The 17,383-nt window shown below is 35.2% G+C and overlaps 1 protein-coding gene across 4 annotated transcripts in view; it reads right to left on the bottom strand.

Moving 5' to 3' along the window:
• Positions 1-17,383, bottom strand: part of AHCTF1 (AT-hook containing transcription factor 1) — an 82,501-nt gene that overhangs the window by 29,501 nt on the left and 35,617 nt on the right. For all 4 annotated transcript variants that reach the window (XM_082834665.1, XM_082834663.1, XM_082834666.1 and 1 more), the window contains 9 exons: positions 13,216-13,306; positions 12,059-12,148; positions 9,627-9,767; positions 8,861-8,965; positions 7,905-7,998; positions 6,338-6,461; positions 6,146-6,202; positions 5,180-5,326; positions 4,427-4,614 (listed from right to left, as the gene is read on the bottom strand). In XM_082834665.1, coding sequence (XP_082690791.1) covers positions 4,427-4,614; positions 5,180-5,326; positions 6,146-6,202; positions 6,338-6,461; positions 7,905-7,998; positions 8,861-8,965; positions 9,627-9,767; positions 12,059-12,148; positions 13,216-13,306 — 1,037 coding nt within the window. The remainder of the gene's footprint in view (positions 1-4,426; positions 4,615-5,179; positions 5,327-6,145; positions 6,203-6,337; positions 6,462-7,904; positions 7,999-8,860; positions 8,966-9,626; positions 9,768-12,058; positions 12,149-13,215; positions 13,307-17,383) is intronic.

Here is a 17,383-nt window from a genome sequence, read left to right as displayed (position 1 = left end):
AATAATTAAGCAGACCACACACACACACACACACACACACACACACACACACACACATCATTAAGGACATACAAGGATTAAAACCACACAATGAACAAACTTGATCTTTTAGACAAATACACTTGACATCTCACCTAATAAATGAGCAACACATTGACTACTTGTGAATACAAGTCTTAATAAATTTTAGAGGATGGGTACCACATTGATCACATTATGTAGTCACGATGCAATTAAGAAAGGAAAGAACAAGATAATTTTTAAACCCACATTTGTAAAGTGAAACTTCTAAATACCTGATAGGAAGAGAAAAAAATCATAATGAAAATTTAAAAATACTTAGAACAGAAAGATAATTAAAATTGTGGGATGATGCCACAGCAATAGACAGAACATTCAGATTTATGTTTTTATATTAGTAAAGATAAAGGGTTGAGAATGAAAAATCATCCAACTTGAGTTAAAAAGCACTTTCCTGGGCTTCCCTGTTGGCACAGTGGTTGGGAGTCCGCCTGCCAATGCAGGGGACACAGGTTCGTGCCCCAGTCCGGAAAGATCCCACGTGCCACGGAGCGGCTGGGCCCGTGAGCCATGGCCGCTGAGCCTGCGCGTCCGGAGCCTGTCCTCCACAACGGGAGAGGCCACAACAGTGAGAGGCCCGTGTACCGCAAAAAAAAAAAAAAAAGCACTTCCCTGGTGGTGCAGTGGTTAGGAATCCGCCTGCCAATGCGGGGGACACGGGTTCGAGCCCTGGTCCAGGAAGATCCCACATGCCGCGGAGCAACTAAGCCCGTGCGCCACAACTACTGAGCCTGTGCTCTAGAGCCTGTGAGCCACAACTACTGAAGCCTACACTCCTAGAGCCCATGCTCCATAACAAGAGAAGCCACCACAATGAGAAGCCCGTGCACCGCAACGAAGAGTAGCCCTCGCTCGCTGGAACTAGAGAAAAGCTTGTACGCAGCAACAAAGACCCAACACAGCCAAAAATAAAAATAAATTTTAAAAAAATTAAAAAAAAAAAAGCACAGCAGAATAAAACCCAGAGGAAGTGGGAAGAAAAGAATAAAGACAATGATTGTGCCTATACAAAAAGGTTTTCCAGCTCTATTGTATTTTTATGTTACTAAGACTGAATACTCAGTGTTAACAGCTGAAAATCTAAAGCTGTTACTTTGAGGCTATCATGTACTGTGCATCATGATTACTTTGCAGGTAAACCTATTTGCCAAGCCATAATTGTGATGGTATGTCTATAAATAAAGCTCATACAACTGGAAAGCTACCATCATAATGGTTTTAAAGAAAGATGATCTTAATAAAGAAGTGGTAGGGTTTCCCTGGTGGCGCAGCGGTTGAGAGTCCGCCTGCCGATGCAGGGGACGCGGGTTCGTGCCCCGGTCTGGGAGGATCCCATGTGCTGCGGAGCGGCTGGGCCCGTGGGCCATGGCCGCTGAGCCTGCGCGTCCGGAGCCTGTGCTCCGCAACGGGAGAGGCAACAACAGTGAGAGGCCCGCGTACCACAAAAAAAAAAAAAAAAAAAGAAGTGGTAGAGGCTAGAGTCAGGTCAGGCTGGAAAGTTAAATAAATGATGGCAGTGACGGTTAACTTTAAAAAAATTCAATCTACCACCATTTACTAATGACTTACTACCTGCAACTATAATAGTGCTTGCAAAATTTAACCCTCGAAATGTTGCAAGCTGGTCATTATTAACCCATGAGGAAACCTGGGCTCGGAAAGGATAATTTAACTGCTTTTGATCATATTTTAGATGTAGCAGAATTCAGGTATAAATTCAGATCTATTTGCGTCCAAAGATTGTGCTCTTAACATCTTTGCTACCATCAGCAGCTATTACAGTATTGTTATTTTTTTAAAGATATAGATTAATAAATAATATCATCATTAATATAAATTCAAACAATAGCTGGAAAACCAAACAACACCTCACTTATCTAGCATGTGGTGAGTTTGGGGAGAGGGTTAGTATTCTGATAGTTGAAGTATCAAAATTTTTTCAGCTATTTTAACTATTGCTATACAATCATGGCATATGGATGTTAGCAAGACCGCTGTGTAGCCTGACTTACTTTTAGTTCAAACTTCCCAAGCTTAGCTTTTTTCCATGTTTCAAGCACACTGTGGTTAATCATTCTGTTGGACTAGAGATGTAGGCATTTGGGGAAATTAGGTGATTATGTGCTAAACATGGGACATACCTCAGAACTTTGCTTTCTTGAATTAGTCCCTAAAAATCAGCTTGTTTTCTTGTCATTTACTTCTTTCTAATAAAAGTGGAGGGCAGAATATGTATGTAGCTGCATGACCTCCTGAGCAATGAAACATGGCTGCCTTTCTGCACAAGTGTCAGTTCAAAAACTAAAGCAGCCTCTTCCTACATTGTTTTCTTACTTTCAATGAAAACAACAAAAAAGGAAATCTTGCCATTTGGACAACACAGATGGATCTTGAGGGTATTATGCTAAGTCAGACAGAGAAAGACAAATACCATATAACCTCACTTCAATGTGGAATCTATCAAAAACTCATGAAAAAAGAGATCAGATTTGTGGTTACCAGAGGAGGGGGGTGGAGAGTGGGTGAAATGGATGAAGTGTCAAAAGGTACAAACTTCCAGTTATAAAATAAATAAGTCACGGTAAATAATACTGTATTGCATATTTAAAAGTAAATCTTTAAAGTTCTCATCACAAGAAAAAAAATTCTATAACTATGTATGGTGACAGATATTAACTAGACCTATTGTGGTGATCATTTTATAATACATACAAATTCAAACCATTATGTTGTACACTTGAAACTAATATAATATTGTATGTCAACTATACCTCAACTTAAAAACAAAAACAAACAAAAAAAACCCCCACTGTTACTTATCTTAACAGTTGTCTTCTGCCTCTCTAACATTCGAGTCATTCTCCAGTTATAGAACCAGTAATTATCTTAAACATTTACTGAATCTGAAAACATGCTATCTCACAAATGGCATTTTGAGTGGTTCTTTGTTTTCATTCCTGCACTTACTGCAAAGGACACTTAATAATGCTAGTGTTCTGGGGACTAGATAACTGAGGCTTTATTGTACTTGAGAAATAAGGTTTTGAAATTACACTATATAAAGTTTGTATTATTACAAACATTATTACATAATGTTTGCTATGGCTAAGGGAGAGGAAATGAGAATCTAGCAAAACACAGAAACATACTCTGGATGAATCAAAGGACAACGGAATGAAAAAGAGGAAAAACCACCAACCTTTCAAAGTGTTTTTCCCTCAATGTTCCAACATCTGCTTTTCTGATGTAAAAGCATTAGTGTGCAAGTACCACCTCTTTAAAGTCACTTAAAAGTGAGAAGCTTACATGCAACTGAAAAAAATGTGCATGCTACTTGCCTACCAAGTACTAGAACTCTTAACCCATTTATTAAACATTTATCTCCTTTAGCTTCTTTAAATTTTTGTTCTTATATTCATTCTTAATTTATTCGGCTTAGTCAAATACTTTTGCTAACCAAAATTATTTCAACAAGTACTTCTTAGTTCATTACTTCTGAGGACACTGTAAGTTTCAATATGTCTAACGAGTCTATTATTAAACTGCAAATCTGTCTGAAACGGAAAGATTCAACCCTCTCTCCTCAGAAATACATCCTGTTTAACCAAAGAGAACAAAGAAAACAACTTTCAGAGTGCTGACACTGAAGTGCTGTATGGTTCATAAATGACAATTTGGGATGAGTAAAGTGACCAATTTTTAAAAATATAAAAAATGACCCAACCAGTAAGATTGAAAAAAAAATACAAGTTGAAAAAAATAGTTACAATCTAAGAAATTTCAGCCCCAAACGAGTTTCCCAATTAACTAGGTATTAAGAAAACCCCAAAACCAGATTACTATATTTCCAATCATGCCATTTAACTTGTCATTTATTATATACATGACAAATATAATTATTATAGCAACAGTGTATTGCTATAATGCAACAAGAAAAATCAAAGAATTGCAACACCCAAGCAACCAAGACTAACAAAAATAACAGAGTACCATCACTGGAATATACCCTCAAAGAGCATAATTTATCAACTCAACATATTTCTGGCTGTTTTTCAGCATAATCAAACTTCAACTGTCCACGCAGGAGACTGTCAATATTGCCAGGTAGAAACAAATACAATTTTTAAACCTCAGTTTGATTTCCCCTTTTACTCAAGGTACTTCTTTTCTTCATCTTATTTTAGATAAAAGGTGCTTTACATTTTTCTTAATGATGAAAAGATGAATAACATAAGAATACTGTGTAATGCAACCAAATCAAAATATACATTGCTACTATTTCATCAATTCCACTTTATTAACACATGAACAAGAGTTTGACTGTACTTTCAAAATAGGTACTTACCTATTAAAGAGCAAAACAGTGAGGTGAAGGATAACATCACTACCACTGGACACTGTTGGCTTCATTGCTTGAATATATCTGAGGGCTTGTCTGTGCTCACCCTGACCCATGAAGGCTTCAATAATCTTTGAATGTTGCCATGACACAGGTTTTACAGTGGCTGGGTGAAACAGAAGATCCAAACCACTCTGCAAAAATGACATAAAAATTGGTAAATACAAATATAATGCTTTGCTTTTAGAAAAAAAAAAAGGCAACATAATAAACCTACATAAACCAAGATAAAACCAATTTAAATATATCTGAAAATATCTACTTTAATCTATGATATTGATATATTTTATTTTAGATAAAAGCCTTATCAAAAGCCTCATACTTTTGAGACCTTTTTAAGCTAGTATATAGAATCTTTCCATCACCAGTTTCATACATCAATGCCAAATTCTGCCTTCTCTAGTTCACCCAACACACCAACCATATCTCTAACATATCAATCACTATATTTGCACTATTAGTAATTATTTATTTGTTTCCTTCCTTCCTTAGACAGTAAGGAACCTGGGGTTCTAAACTATTTTATCTTTGTACTGCCTAAGATGGTGCTTGGTGAAGGTACTGATTAAACTGAATCCTTAAATTACCTCTGGAAGTAGGTGTCATATCTTTAATATCAAATTTAAATCCAGTTATGTATTTTTTCTAAAATTCTAATAATTTACAAAAGCTTACATTATAAGTGAACTACAGACTTACCTCATAGTCATTATGATCTATCAGCCAAAACCCTTGAATAAGTTTAACCTGGCCCCAAGAAATGGCAAAGGCAGTGGGAAATGATTCAATGGAAGTATCCGTTTTGTTTGGAAAGGAATACATAATATCAAGTAGCAAATAAATAGTCTTTAAAAAAGAGGATTAAGGACAATAAACAAAAAGAAAAACTCCTACGTATATATTTGCAATAGGTAGCAACAGAAGATATCAGAAAAAAGGCTTAAGACACTTCTTTAGGTGTTCAGAAAGCCATTATGGATGTCCAGCTACAGAAGTATAGTTTTATTAAACACGGGTACAGCCAATCGCACAACCGACTTCATTCATTCTCAATAGCAAGTACCACCACAAAGGAGATGATCTAAAGCATACTTTCTTCATGAAGTTAGTAGCTTGGCAAATTTAAGAAAGCTATACACGAAATTCCAGTTATCCAGCAAAACCTGGCAGCCTTTAAGCAAACACATCACTTATGTTATAAATTATTAATAAAACTACACATTTTGACTAAGAAACTGACATTAGTACAAAAATCTTATTTAAGAGACCACAAGGCTCAAACACAATGCCTAAGTAATTTAAGCTAACTTATAATGCATTCATATTCAGCACATGAATTAACCTCAGAGAATGACCACTTGCTAGCAATGTTTTAGAGCAGATGTCCTTAACTTTCTTTGGGAGTATCTTGGACACATTTGAGAGTATGATAAAAGCCATGAACCCTATCCCTAGGAAAATAAACTTAAAACAAAATTTTGCATAGATTCAAGGTTAACCATAGACCATCTGAACCCAACCAACAGGTCCTGGATTAAGAATCTTTCCTTTAAGACAAATCCAAATGTGAAATTGAGATTGGATGAGATGCATAAGGTTCCCACTAGTCTGACACTGAATGATTTTGGTAATACATGAATTATTTGATAAAATTTTAAAGGATACAACAGAATGCTTGCTTGCTTCGGTAACGTTGTCTAGTAGGTATATGTCAAGTAATGCCTATTAAAAAAAAATTTAGTGCATTGTATATATTCGTCCATCTATGCTCCTTGCTTTCCCAAGCCCGTGCCAGGTATGAAAAATCCCGCCCAACTTTGGAGACTAAAAACTGATATCATGTTATTGCAAACCTACATGTAGACTAGTAGGAGGATATTTTCCTGTGCCTCCTTCATCCCGTTTCCACAACTTCTCTACTCGATCTCCTAACTGAGAAACCATTCCATCAATCATCAAGCAGTCAGGGTTCCACTTCCCTCTGCAATAAGGACAACATTAAGGATATTTAGCATTAGTGTTAAATTATTATTATCAAAACAAAAAGCACCAAACTCTTAAAAGTAATGATCTCAACTATCAAAGGCAGAAGAGATTCAAGGACAGGATCCCATCATGAGAAATCCAGACATCAAGGAAAGTTAGTCAGATAAACCCTGAAGAAGCTTCAAGTTTGGTCATCAGCAAGTCAGTCAGTGAAGGTCAGATTCCAGGGAAGAATGTGGTCTAGCCAGCAAAATGCCTGAGGCTTACTTTTTACCATCTTGAGATTACCAAAGAGCATGGCAGCTCAGTATAAAGAAAATAATACTGTAGTTCAATGTCAATATTTTCAGTTTCATCACTTGGACTAGTCTTTTAACCTCATTAATTCCCTGATAATATATATTACTGAGCACCTACAAAGGGGTAAGCAGATATGGATCTTGTCTGTTTCCTCATCTAAGATTAATAACAGCAGGAGCAGTTACTAATTATTGAATGAAATTTTCTTAGGAGTAAGGCACTGTAAGAGGTACCTTGCATATAATATTTTATTTCATCTTTATATTAACTTTATAATTTATGTGACAAATACGATTAGAAAGCTTAGCCAACCTGCTCAAGGACATACACTTTGGAAATAACAGATCTAGAAATTTTCAATATGCCTAATAAATCTCCCAAGCCAATGCTCACTATCGTAGATCAGTTACTCTAAAGTACTGGACCTCCCAACTTGCCATGCGCAGCCTTATGCAGATTTCCAAGTGAGTCTGACACAATAAACCCAGAACCAAGGTTTGTGAATCACTGCTCTAAAGGTTCTAAGCTGCTCTACAATTCTGTCATTCCAACCTGTAGAAGAAGGCTATTTATAATCCCAAGGTAGAGCCAAGGCTCTAAACACTCCTCTTTTTTCTTCTATTACTTCTATATATTTATTTCAAAGGAACCAACTACATATGTATTTAAAGGGAAGGGGGGAGTATGTATTTAAAGAAAAGAGAAATAAAGGAAATAAAGAAAAAAGTGGTTGAAGTGCTGAAATGCAAATGGTAATGGAAAAATAATGTAAAATAACGTGATATATATTTTATGCTTTAATAAACAGTTGCTTCTAGTCTTTTTCTGTGTAAGAATTCTCAGGAAAAATACATGCTTAAATTATAGAATCTCTTCCAATAAATCAATCATGTGGTAAATAGTTTTATTTAGGAAATAATAAATAGCTATTCTCAAGTTCTAAAATAAAGGTGTAACCATTAGGTCAAGGCAAACATTACAACTAAAATAGTAATGCTGGTGACAAATTCATATACTTTACTGAGAATTCCACCCATTTAATCGTTTTATAACATGATGAATTCTGTTCTGAGAAAGCTTTAACTTCTTACACAAGTAACTTCTAAAATAGTTTTTGAAGGTTCTGGATGTACTATACCTTGATGAACGCTCACACTTCTGTCGACGACTGGTGTAGTAGTTCTGAATTACAGGGTAGTTGTAGCATAACCTTGACAACTGCACAGCATCATCTAGATGTTTTTTAAGAGTTAGAAGAAAAGCTAGTAATATTTCCAAAATATCCCCCAAATACTTAAAGTTACATACAATGATATTTTACTATAATTTTGTAATGTTGTTCAATTTGCAGGCTTCTTAAAGTAGTAAAAGAACACTGCACACCTTTATTAATAGATGCACAAATGAGAAAACTGAGTCTCCCATAAAAGTCTTGTAACAAAAGGAAGCTGGCTTAAAACCATGGAAAAGCTATTCTAGAAAATGATTTTACTCCCTTAGGCACAAATGATAATTTAAAAGCAAGCAAGTTCAAGTAAAACTCTAAGAGAATTATGAAAGAATAAGATCAACAGTAAGTATGCACAATGGCAGAAGCACTTCTAAGTCTGTGTATCCTGGAAATGCGAGGAGTTGGATACTTTTGTTCTAAACAAATATAGTAAGTCAAATTCTCTAATTCTTGGTATTAGATGAATTATTAGATAAAGAGAGTATTTAACTGATGGCTAATAATACTGGTTAATAACCATATTAAAAGAACACTTAAGAGAAAAAGATGACCAAATTAGATTATAAAATTCATAGTTCTATGGATCTAAATTATAGCCAGTGATATCACTGAACCCATCTTCAGAAGCCATGTTTCAGCAAATATTCTTTCCTTTTAACCCAATAAACATGTATGGAACACATGTGTATCAGGCATGGGATGAAGCACTGAAGGTACAAAGTAGGGAAGAATGTAAGAAAAGAAGAATACAAGAAAACATAAGTGAGGTGGTATAAGAAAGGAATCCTACAACAGAACAACAAAATTATAAAGATTTAAGAATGTTCCAATGTTAATATTTATAGATTAGGTAAATATTTTACCTAAGCCCTCTGGTAAAAGCCCAGAATGAGAAAACCAAAGTACCACTTGTGCATATTGACAGATGAGCTGGGTAACCATATACTTATTGCTTAAATCCATAAGACCTGCAAAGAGTTAAAATCTGTTGTTAGCTTTCAATTTATCAACCACAAATGAAAAATCAAGGCACTCAATAGTTTTCAAAAAAAGTAATTAATTACTTGGTGATTTTAAGCAATATGTATGTATTTTTAAACAAACTTAGCTTGAACAAATAATCTCCAAAATGCTAAACTAACTCATTGACTAAAATAGACACTTTAGGTACGTATGCTTCTATATTAGCTATACTTCCATTTATCTAATTTCATGAGTCAGATTTTTACATTAAAACAAACTAGTACAGTATCATCATACAGGTTGTTCAAACCAGGCCTTTAGACGAAACTGGCTATTTTGTTTAAATGGCAAAACAGAGGAGAAAAATTACAATGACCAACTCTATGAATAAAAACTTACATATAATTAAAAAATCTGAAATTCTACCATTAGTACACTATCTTAACAATCCTTAATCCCCAAATTTCCCAACCTTATTTAATCATCAGCTCATGGCACATCTAATAACATTCTGTAGCTTTTCATTAAAAAAAAAAAATCCCAGCATTTGAGAAATGATAGCCTGTTTGCCCAGTAATCCATCTAATACATAGGAAATGTATTCTTTCTCGAAGTCAAGAAGTAAAAGTCAATGAAACACTCATTTATATAAGACAAATAGCACACCTCTCTCGGTGATCTCTTGGGCCTCAGCTGCAAAACAGCTTAAGACTATATTAAGGTTGCTAAGAAGTAAATGGCACTGCTGGAGAGACTGTATAGTTTGTGGATCGATGAAACGACACGAACCATCAAATAATGGCGCACCTTTCAAGGATAAAATGTAAGATTAGTTTTGACACAGTACATCTGAATTAACTAAAGTCACAAATGCAAAACATATCAAATTCCTATTAACCAGAGAATTATTCTATATGAGATCTACAAAGACAAGCTTCAAATGACAAATACCCTCAAGGAATCTAGAAAGGCAGATACAAATACAAATTTTTATTTTTTAAAAATGTAGAATGAGACTTCCCTGGTGGCACAGTGGTTAAGAATCCGCCTGCCAATGCACGGGACAGGGTTCGAGCCCTGGTCCGGGAAGATCCCACATGCCATGGAGCAACTCAGCCCGTGTGCCACAACTGAGCCTGTGCTGTAAAGCCCGCAAGCCACAACTACTGAAGCCCACGCGCCTAGAGCCCGTGCTCCACAAGAGAAGCCACTGCAACGAGAAGCCCGCGCACTGCAACGAAGAGTAGCCCCCACTCGCCACAACTAGAGAAGGTCCGTGCGCAACGACGAAGACCCACTGCAGCCAAAAAATAATAATAATTAAAAATAATAATAAAATAAAAATGTAGAATGAGGTAAGCAATAGGTGAGCACAGAGGAAAGTGATATAGATTCAACTTCAGATTCACTAGAAATCAGTTATATTCATTAAATGCTTCTCCTTCAAATAAATCTTTTGTATCAGACCTTTTATGTATTATGTTGTTTTGTGATTATTTGATAAGAACTCTTTCTTTCAGCACCAGTCTTCAAAAGTGAGACAATGAAATTAAGACTCAGATAGAGACCTATTACAATATAATTGCATGCTTTCTACAATGAATGCACTGTAGACTCGGTTGTCCTCTCATTTCAAACTCAAGGTTGAGTTTACAAATGCACTTTTGGGAGAAGCTATTTTAGCAGCTATTGGTTACATTGTTTTAGATAAGATTTAATTACATTAATAATTATGTGTGATTTGACCAGAAAACAAATACCTTAATTCTGAATACTTCCTCAAATCATTTGCTTTACTTCCAATACATTTAAAAAACTATTATACTTTGTATTTTAATTATTCTTAGTTAAAAAAAATAATAATAACAGTAATAAAGCTCAAAGCAGTAATAATAATGGCTGAGCTACCAAGTTCAATCCTGAGACACCACATTATGCTCAAAGCATAATAAAAGCATACAATTTATGAACTGAGTTGAATTTTTTTTTTTGGCCAAGCCACATGGCTTGGGGGATCTTAGTTCCCTGACCAGGGATCAAACTCAGGCCCCCACAGTGAAAGCACTGAGTCCTAACCACTGGACCACCAGGGAATTCCAAGTTGAATTTTTTTTTACATAACTTACGTAATCAGCCCTGAAAACATTTTCCTCTCAAAAAAATATTTTTTTCACCCTGATTCTGAATTATCAGGTGTTCCACACTTCAAATGTACAATGATTACTGAAATATTTAAAATTACTTATTTCATGTTTACAATTTCATTTAAGTACACCCTAAAAATACTATACAGAACTCCATGTACTCCTATCAAATTTTGTTGGTTTAAAAATCCTCTACTAAGAATAACTTTTTAAATAAGTCCAATTTGTTCATTCATCATGACATAATAATACTAATAACAAATACATATATACTTCTAAATAAACTTAAATTTTACTTTCATGTACAGGGCAATCATATATTTACCTTTAACATTATTTTTGCACTAGTTGGGCATAATGGGCTAATATTCACAGAATACAAGAAAACTCAAAGTGTACAATCCACTAATAAACAAGACTAGATAATGACTAATGACATCTGTTAGTAGAAGACAGGTGATTGAGTTTTTGCCCTGCTATTTAGCTTCATAAATATTTTAAATGGAAAATGAATAAAGCTCAGAAGTTAACTGGCATATTCTCTTTACTCCATCATTAACATATCTTATAAATTAAATGTCTAAGATCTAAAGATAATTAAGCTATAATTCTGAAACTTGCTATTGTGGACATACCTAACATGCTGCCAATTTAAATGATCTGCTGAATTTAAGAAGAGTCCATCTCAAATTATCCATGATGATTGCAAAGGATTACATGAATAAGTAATATGAAGTTGACATTTTTCAATGTGGGATATTTTTATTGTTTTATTAAAGCTAACACATGCTCATTTAAAAAATAAAAAAATAAACCAAAAAAAATAAACGATCTGTTGAAAAACTCTGTCACGCTAATGGAAAAAGAAATAAGTTTCCTTCTGGGACTTCTTTAAAGAGTTTGCAACTTCAAAATGATTAAAAATTATTATTGCTATATACTCAAAACACTTACATAGTCTGTCAAATTCCTCTTTTGTGAGAACCGCTTTATTCCATGTCCATTCAAGAACAAAGCGCAAATTAGCAGCAGAATTTGGTTGTTCTTATTTGTAAATATGAAAGGGAAAAATAGAGAATGATTATTAATTACAAAAAAAAATTAGAAACTTTTCAGTGGAGAAACCTGACAGAAACCACCCTAACCAAGTGAGCGCCCTTAACATCAACATTAATGGAGACAAACTGGTAACATGTACCTTCAGGGTATCACTTCAGGGAGCACATCAATTTACATAACACTGCTGTAAAACTGTAAAATGTGAATCTAATCATGAGGAAAGATCAACAAACACAAACTGATAGGCAGGCTACAAAATAATACTGCCCATATTCTTTAAAAATGTAACTTTCTTCAAAGACAATGGCTTAAGAATTATACAAGATTAAGAGAGATTTAAAAAGACCTGAAAACTAAATACAAAATACATTCTGGATTGGATTCTGAATTCCCCCTCCCTAAAAATGTTACAAAGGACATTAGGACAATTAGTGAGATTCCAATAAGGTCTACAGATTAGACAACAGCATGCATCAATATTAGCTTTCTTGATTTTTATAACTAAAAAGTGTTTTTTTAAGTGAATATTCTTGTTCTTAGAAGGAATATATCGAAGTATTTCAGTAAAGAAGCATGATGCCTTCAAGTTATTCTCAAATGGTCAGAACAATGTGTGTGTGTGAAGTGTGTGTTTATAAAGAGAGTAATACACACAACTTGAATGAATCCCCAGAAAATTTTTGAGTGAAAAAGAGCCAATCCTAAAAGGTTACATACTGTAGGATTCCATTTATGAACATTTTTGAAATGACAGAATTACAGAAATAGACAATAAATGAATGGGTGCCAGGCATTAGGAATGGGGTGGCAGCCGGGGGTAGTAGGCATGGCTATGAAAGGGAAACAAGAGAGGTCCTGGGTGTGATATAATATTAGAGACTTGCCAGATCTTATCATTCATGGGGGTAAAGGTACACTGTAAATGTCTTACAACTGCACATGAACCTATAATTATCTCAAAATAAAGTTTAACTTAACCCCCCGCAAAACACTGAATTGATAGTTTTAAAAATACGAAAGTAGTTTTTAATTGTTAAAAATCATAATCTTACCTTCTGTTATCCACCTTTTGATACATCCAGTCAAAAGTCCCAGAGAACTTGTCTGGATTGCTGCTGACAATATAGCTTCTAACTGTTCTTCCTAAACGATGTGTTAAAAAAAAAAAAAGAAAGAAAGAAAAGAAAGGATATGTGATCAGAGACAGAGGCAGCAAGTTCTAGTTCAGAACACAAATTTTAAAAGGATTAAAAATCATTATGAGTCACTAGGATGGCTATACACAAGGTAAGAAGCATTGGTGATGGTGCAGAAAATCCTCATACACTGCTGGTGGGAATGTAAAATGGGACAGCCAGTTTGGTCTGGTAGTTCCTCAAAATCTTAAACAGAGAGTTACCAAATGACCCAGCAATTCCACACCTAGGTACACACGCAAGAGATATAAAAACACATGTCCACACAAAAAGTGTACATGAAGCAGCATTATTCATAATAGCCAAAAATGAGAATAACCAAAATGCCCTTCAACTGAAGAACGGATAAATAAAATGTAGTATATCGTACAGTGGGATATTACACAGCCAGAAAATGGGATGAAGTACTGATACATGCTCCAACATGAATGAACCTTGAAAAACACTGTGCCAAGTCAAAGAAGTCAGTCACAAAAGGCCATATATTATTTGATTCCATTTGTATGAAATGTCTAGTACAAGTAAATCTATAGACGGAGAATAGATTAATAGTTACCAAAGGCTAGGAGAGAGAAGGGAGGAAAAGGAATTGACTGCTAATGGGTATGGGGTTTGGGGGAAGGTGATAAAAATGCTCTAAAATTTAATGTTGTGATAGTTGTACAACTCCATAAATATACTAAAAACCACTGAACTGAATGGTATATGAATTAAATCTCAACAACACTATTTTTTAAAAAAGCATTATACATCTCGTTTAAGAATCTATGAATTTCATTCACTACAGCAGCAAAGACTTTTTAAAAAAGGAATCATATGAATAAATAGATAAGTTAAACAGGAAGAGGGAGCTACAATATGATAAAAATTCTCCAAAACTAAAAATAGCATGATTCTAAATGGAGATTCATCAGAACAATTTACATTAAAATCAGGGACAAAACAAGGATGTCTGCTAGTACAATTATTTTTCTATGGTTTGTAGAGGTTCTACCAAATGCCATGAGAAAATAAAGTAATAAACAAAAATGGGGGGGGGGTGCGGAAAGCCTATATTTGCTGATGGTTGCATACCTTGAAAATCTAAGATATTCTAATTTAGTTAAGTGGATACCAAATGAATATACAAAAATCAACTCCATCTAGAAATGAACATAGGGAAAATGGTCTACTCATAAAAATACTACAAAACACTTAGGGATAAAAATAGAAAGAAACCCACTAGAAAATAATCATAAACTCTTACTGATAGATGTAAAACAAACCCTAAATAATTGGAAAGATATACCATTTATACCTAGATGATTATAAAAATGCCAATTCTCCCCCAAATTAACATGTGAATATAATAAAATTCCCAAAAGATTTCCAACAGAAGCACTGGATAAAACCATCTTATAATTAATAAAGAAGAACTGCCTATGAACTTTCAAAAATTATAGATTAAAAAGAGACTGCATTACCAAATATCAAAGCAGTATATTAAAATGGTATAGAAATAGGTAACCAGATTTATGAAACAAGATAAAAACCTGGAAATAGAACCCAGTAGATATGGACATATAATATCAGATAAAGGTGGTATTTCAGTAGCATGATAAAAGGATATTATGGGTCCTGTTTCACAAATGATATAGCACAGCTGGACTAATCATCTGGCAAAAAGAAAAATGTACCTTTACCTTATATGACACACAAAAATGAATTATAGCCTTAAATGTTAAAGAAACATTTAGGTGTTAGGAAAATTTTTTTAAGCCAGAGCTATAAAATGCATTTGACTCTAAAAATATTATTTTGAATGTGGTAAGAGATACCATAAAACAGTGAAGAGCAAATGATGGGGGAAATATGTGTAAGATTTACAACAGGATAAATACCTACATATTTTAATAAAGAATTTCTATAAAGACAACCCAATAAGAAAAAAGGTAAAACCTACAAATACGTAATCAACAGAAGAACAAATCCTGACAACAATATATGAAATTACATATATATCATCCTTTTCACGTATATGGAGGGATAAAGAGATACAGGAAAGTATACATATCAAAAAGTCCATATACCATACATACAACTAACAAATAATTACCAAGCGGACACTGATCAAACTATGGCCCAAGTCTAGATTGAGAATACTTTCCAGAAGCCCTGTCTCCTCCTACCTGATCAAAAGCAAATCCCACTCACTCCTGCCATCTCCCCTGGTAACCACTCCCCAGCCTTTTGTAGCAATCACTTCTTTTTTTTTTTGGCTGCGCTGGGTCTTCGTTGCTGCGCGCGGGCATTCTCTAGTTGCGGCGAGCGGGGGCTACTCTTCATTGCGGTGCATGGGCCTCTCATCACGGTGGCTTCTCCTGTTGCAGAGCATGGGCTCTAGGCGGGTGGGCTTCAGCAGTTGTGGCACTCGGGCTCTAGAGCGCAGCCTCAGTAGTTGTGGCACACAGGCTTAGTTGCTCAGTGGCATGTGGGATCTTCCCAGACCAGGGCTCAAACCCCTGTGCCCTGCATTGGCAGGCGGATTCTTAACCACTGAGCCACCAGGGAAACCCTAGGAATCTTTTTTTTTTTTTAACATCTTTATTGGGGTATAATTGCTTTACAATGGTGTGTTAGTTTCTGCTTTACAACAAAGTGAATCAGTTATACATATACCTATGTTCCCATATGTCTTCCCTCTTGCGTCTGTCTCCCTCCCACCCTCCCTATTCCACCCCTCCAGGCTGTCACAAAGCACGGAGCCAATATCCCTGTGCCATGCGGCTGCTTCCCACTAGCTATCTACCTTACGTTTGTTAGTGTGTATATGTCCATGACTCTCTCTCGCCCTGTCACAGCTCACCCTTCCCCCTCCCCATATCCTCAAGTCCATTCTCCAGCAGGTCTGCATCTTTATTCCTGTCTTACCCCTAGGTTCTTCATGACATTTTTTTTTCTTAAATTCCATATATATGTGTTAGCATAAGGTATTTGTCTTTTTCTTTCTGACTTACTTCACTTTGTATGACAGACTCTAGGTCTATCCACCTCATTACAAATAGCTCAATTTCGTTTCTTTTTATGGCTGAGTAATATTCCATTGTATATATGTGCCACATCTTCTTTATCCATTCATCCGATGATGGGCACTTAGGTTGTTTCCATCTCTGGGCTATTGTAAATAGAGCTGCAATGAACATTTTGGTACATGACTCTTTGAATTTTGGTTTCCTCAGGATATATGCCCAGTAGTGGGATTGCTGGGTATATGGTAGTTCTATTTGTAGTTTTTTAAGGAACCTCCATACTGTTCTCCATAGTGGCTGAACCAATTCACATTCCCACCAGCAGTGCAAGAGTGTTGCTTTTCTTTTTGTTTTACCTCTGTGTACGCATCACTAACCAATTCAGCTCAATTTGGTCTATTCTAGGAATAAAGTTTTAAAGAAGATACATGGAAAAAGTCAACAAAATGCCAATATTTGCATACTTCCATATACTTTAGTCAATTTTCTCAATTCAAATTATTCATGTATTATCTATATAAGTGGAAAAAACAACAAGGGTTGGATTAACAGATTCAAAATAATCACAGAAAACATTAAATGCTGTTTCATTAACATGGTTGAGTTACAGGTAATTTTTTTCTAGTTTCACTTTTCTTTTTAAAACTTAGATATCACTGCTTTAACTAAACTTGATAATGTATAATGGCAGCGGGGGTGGGGAGGAATCAGTATTAATTCCCTAAAGTAAAAAAATTAAATAGAGCACTTAAAGTGCCCAACTCCTTAAGGATGATAAACAGTTCCCACACAATACTAATTTGGAGCCTTTGGCAGGGAAGGATAGTCAGTTTCATTTCCTGACCAAAGGGCCCTATGAGCAGGGCCACCAGGGCAAAATTTACCTGAGGTCTTTTAATAAATCTAATTCAGAGCTGCATAAAGCCATTTTGAATCTTGTGTTTTCAATTTTGTTTTCTTGGAGGGGAGGGGAATGGAAGCCCGCTAGCTTAAATGCAAATGCACAGCCCACAGAT

The sequence above is a fragment of the Leucopleurus acutus genome (genome assembly GCF_964270905.1).
Source record: "Leucopleurus acutus genome assembly, chromosome: 2".
Lineage (NCBI taxonomy): Eukaryota > Metazoa > Chordata > Mammalia > Artiodactyla > Delphinidae > Leucopleurus > Leucopleurus acutus.
This window is presented reverse-complemented; position numbering and strand designations above follow the sequence as displayed.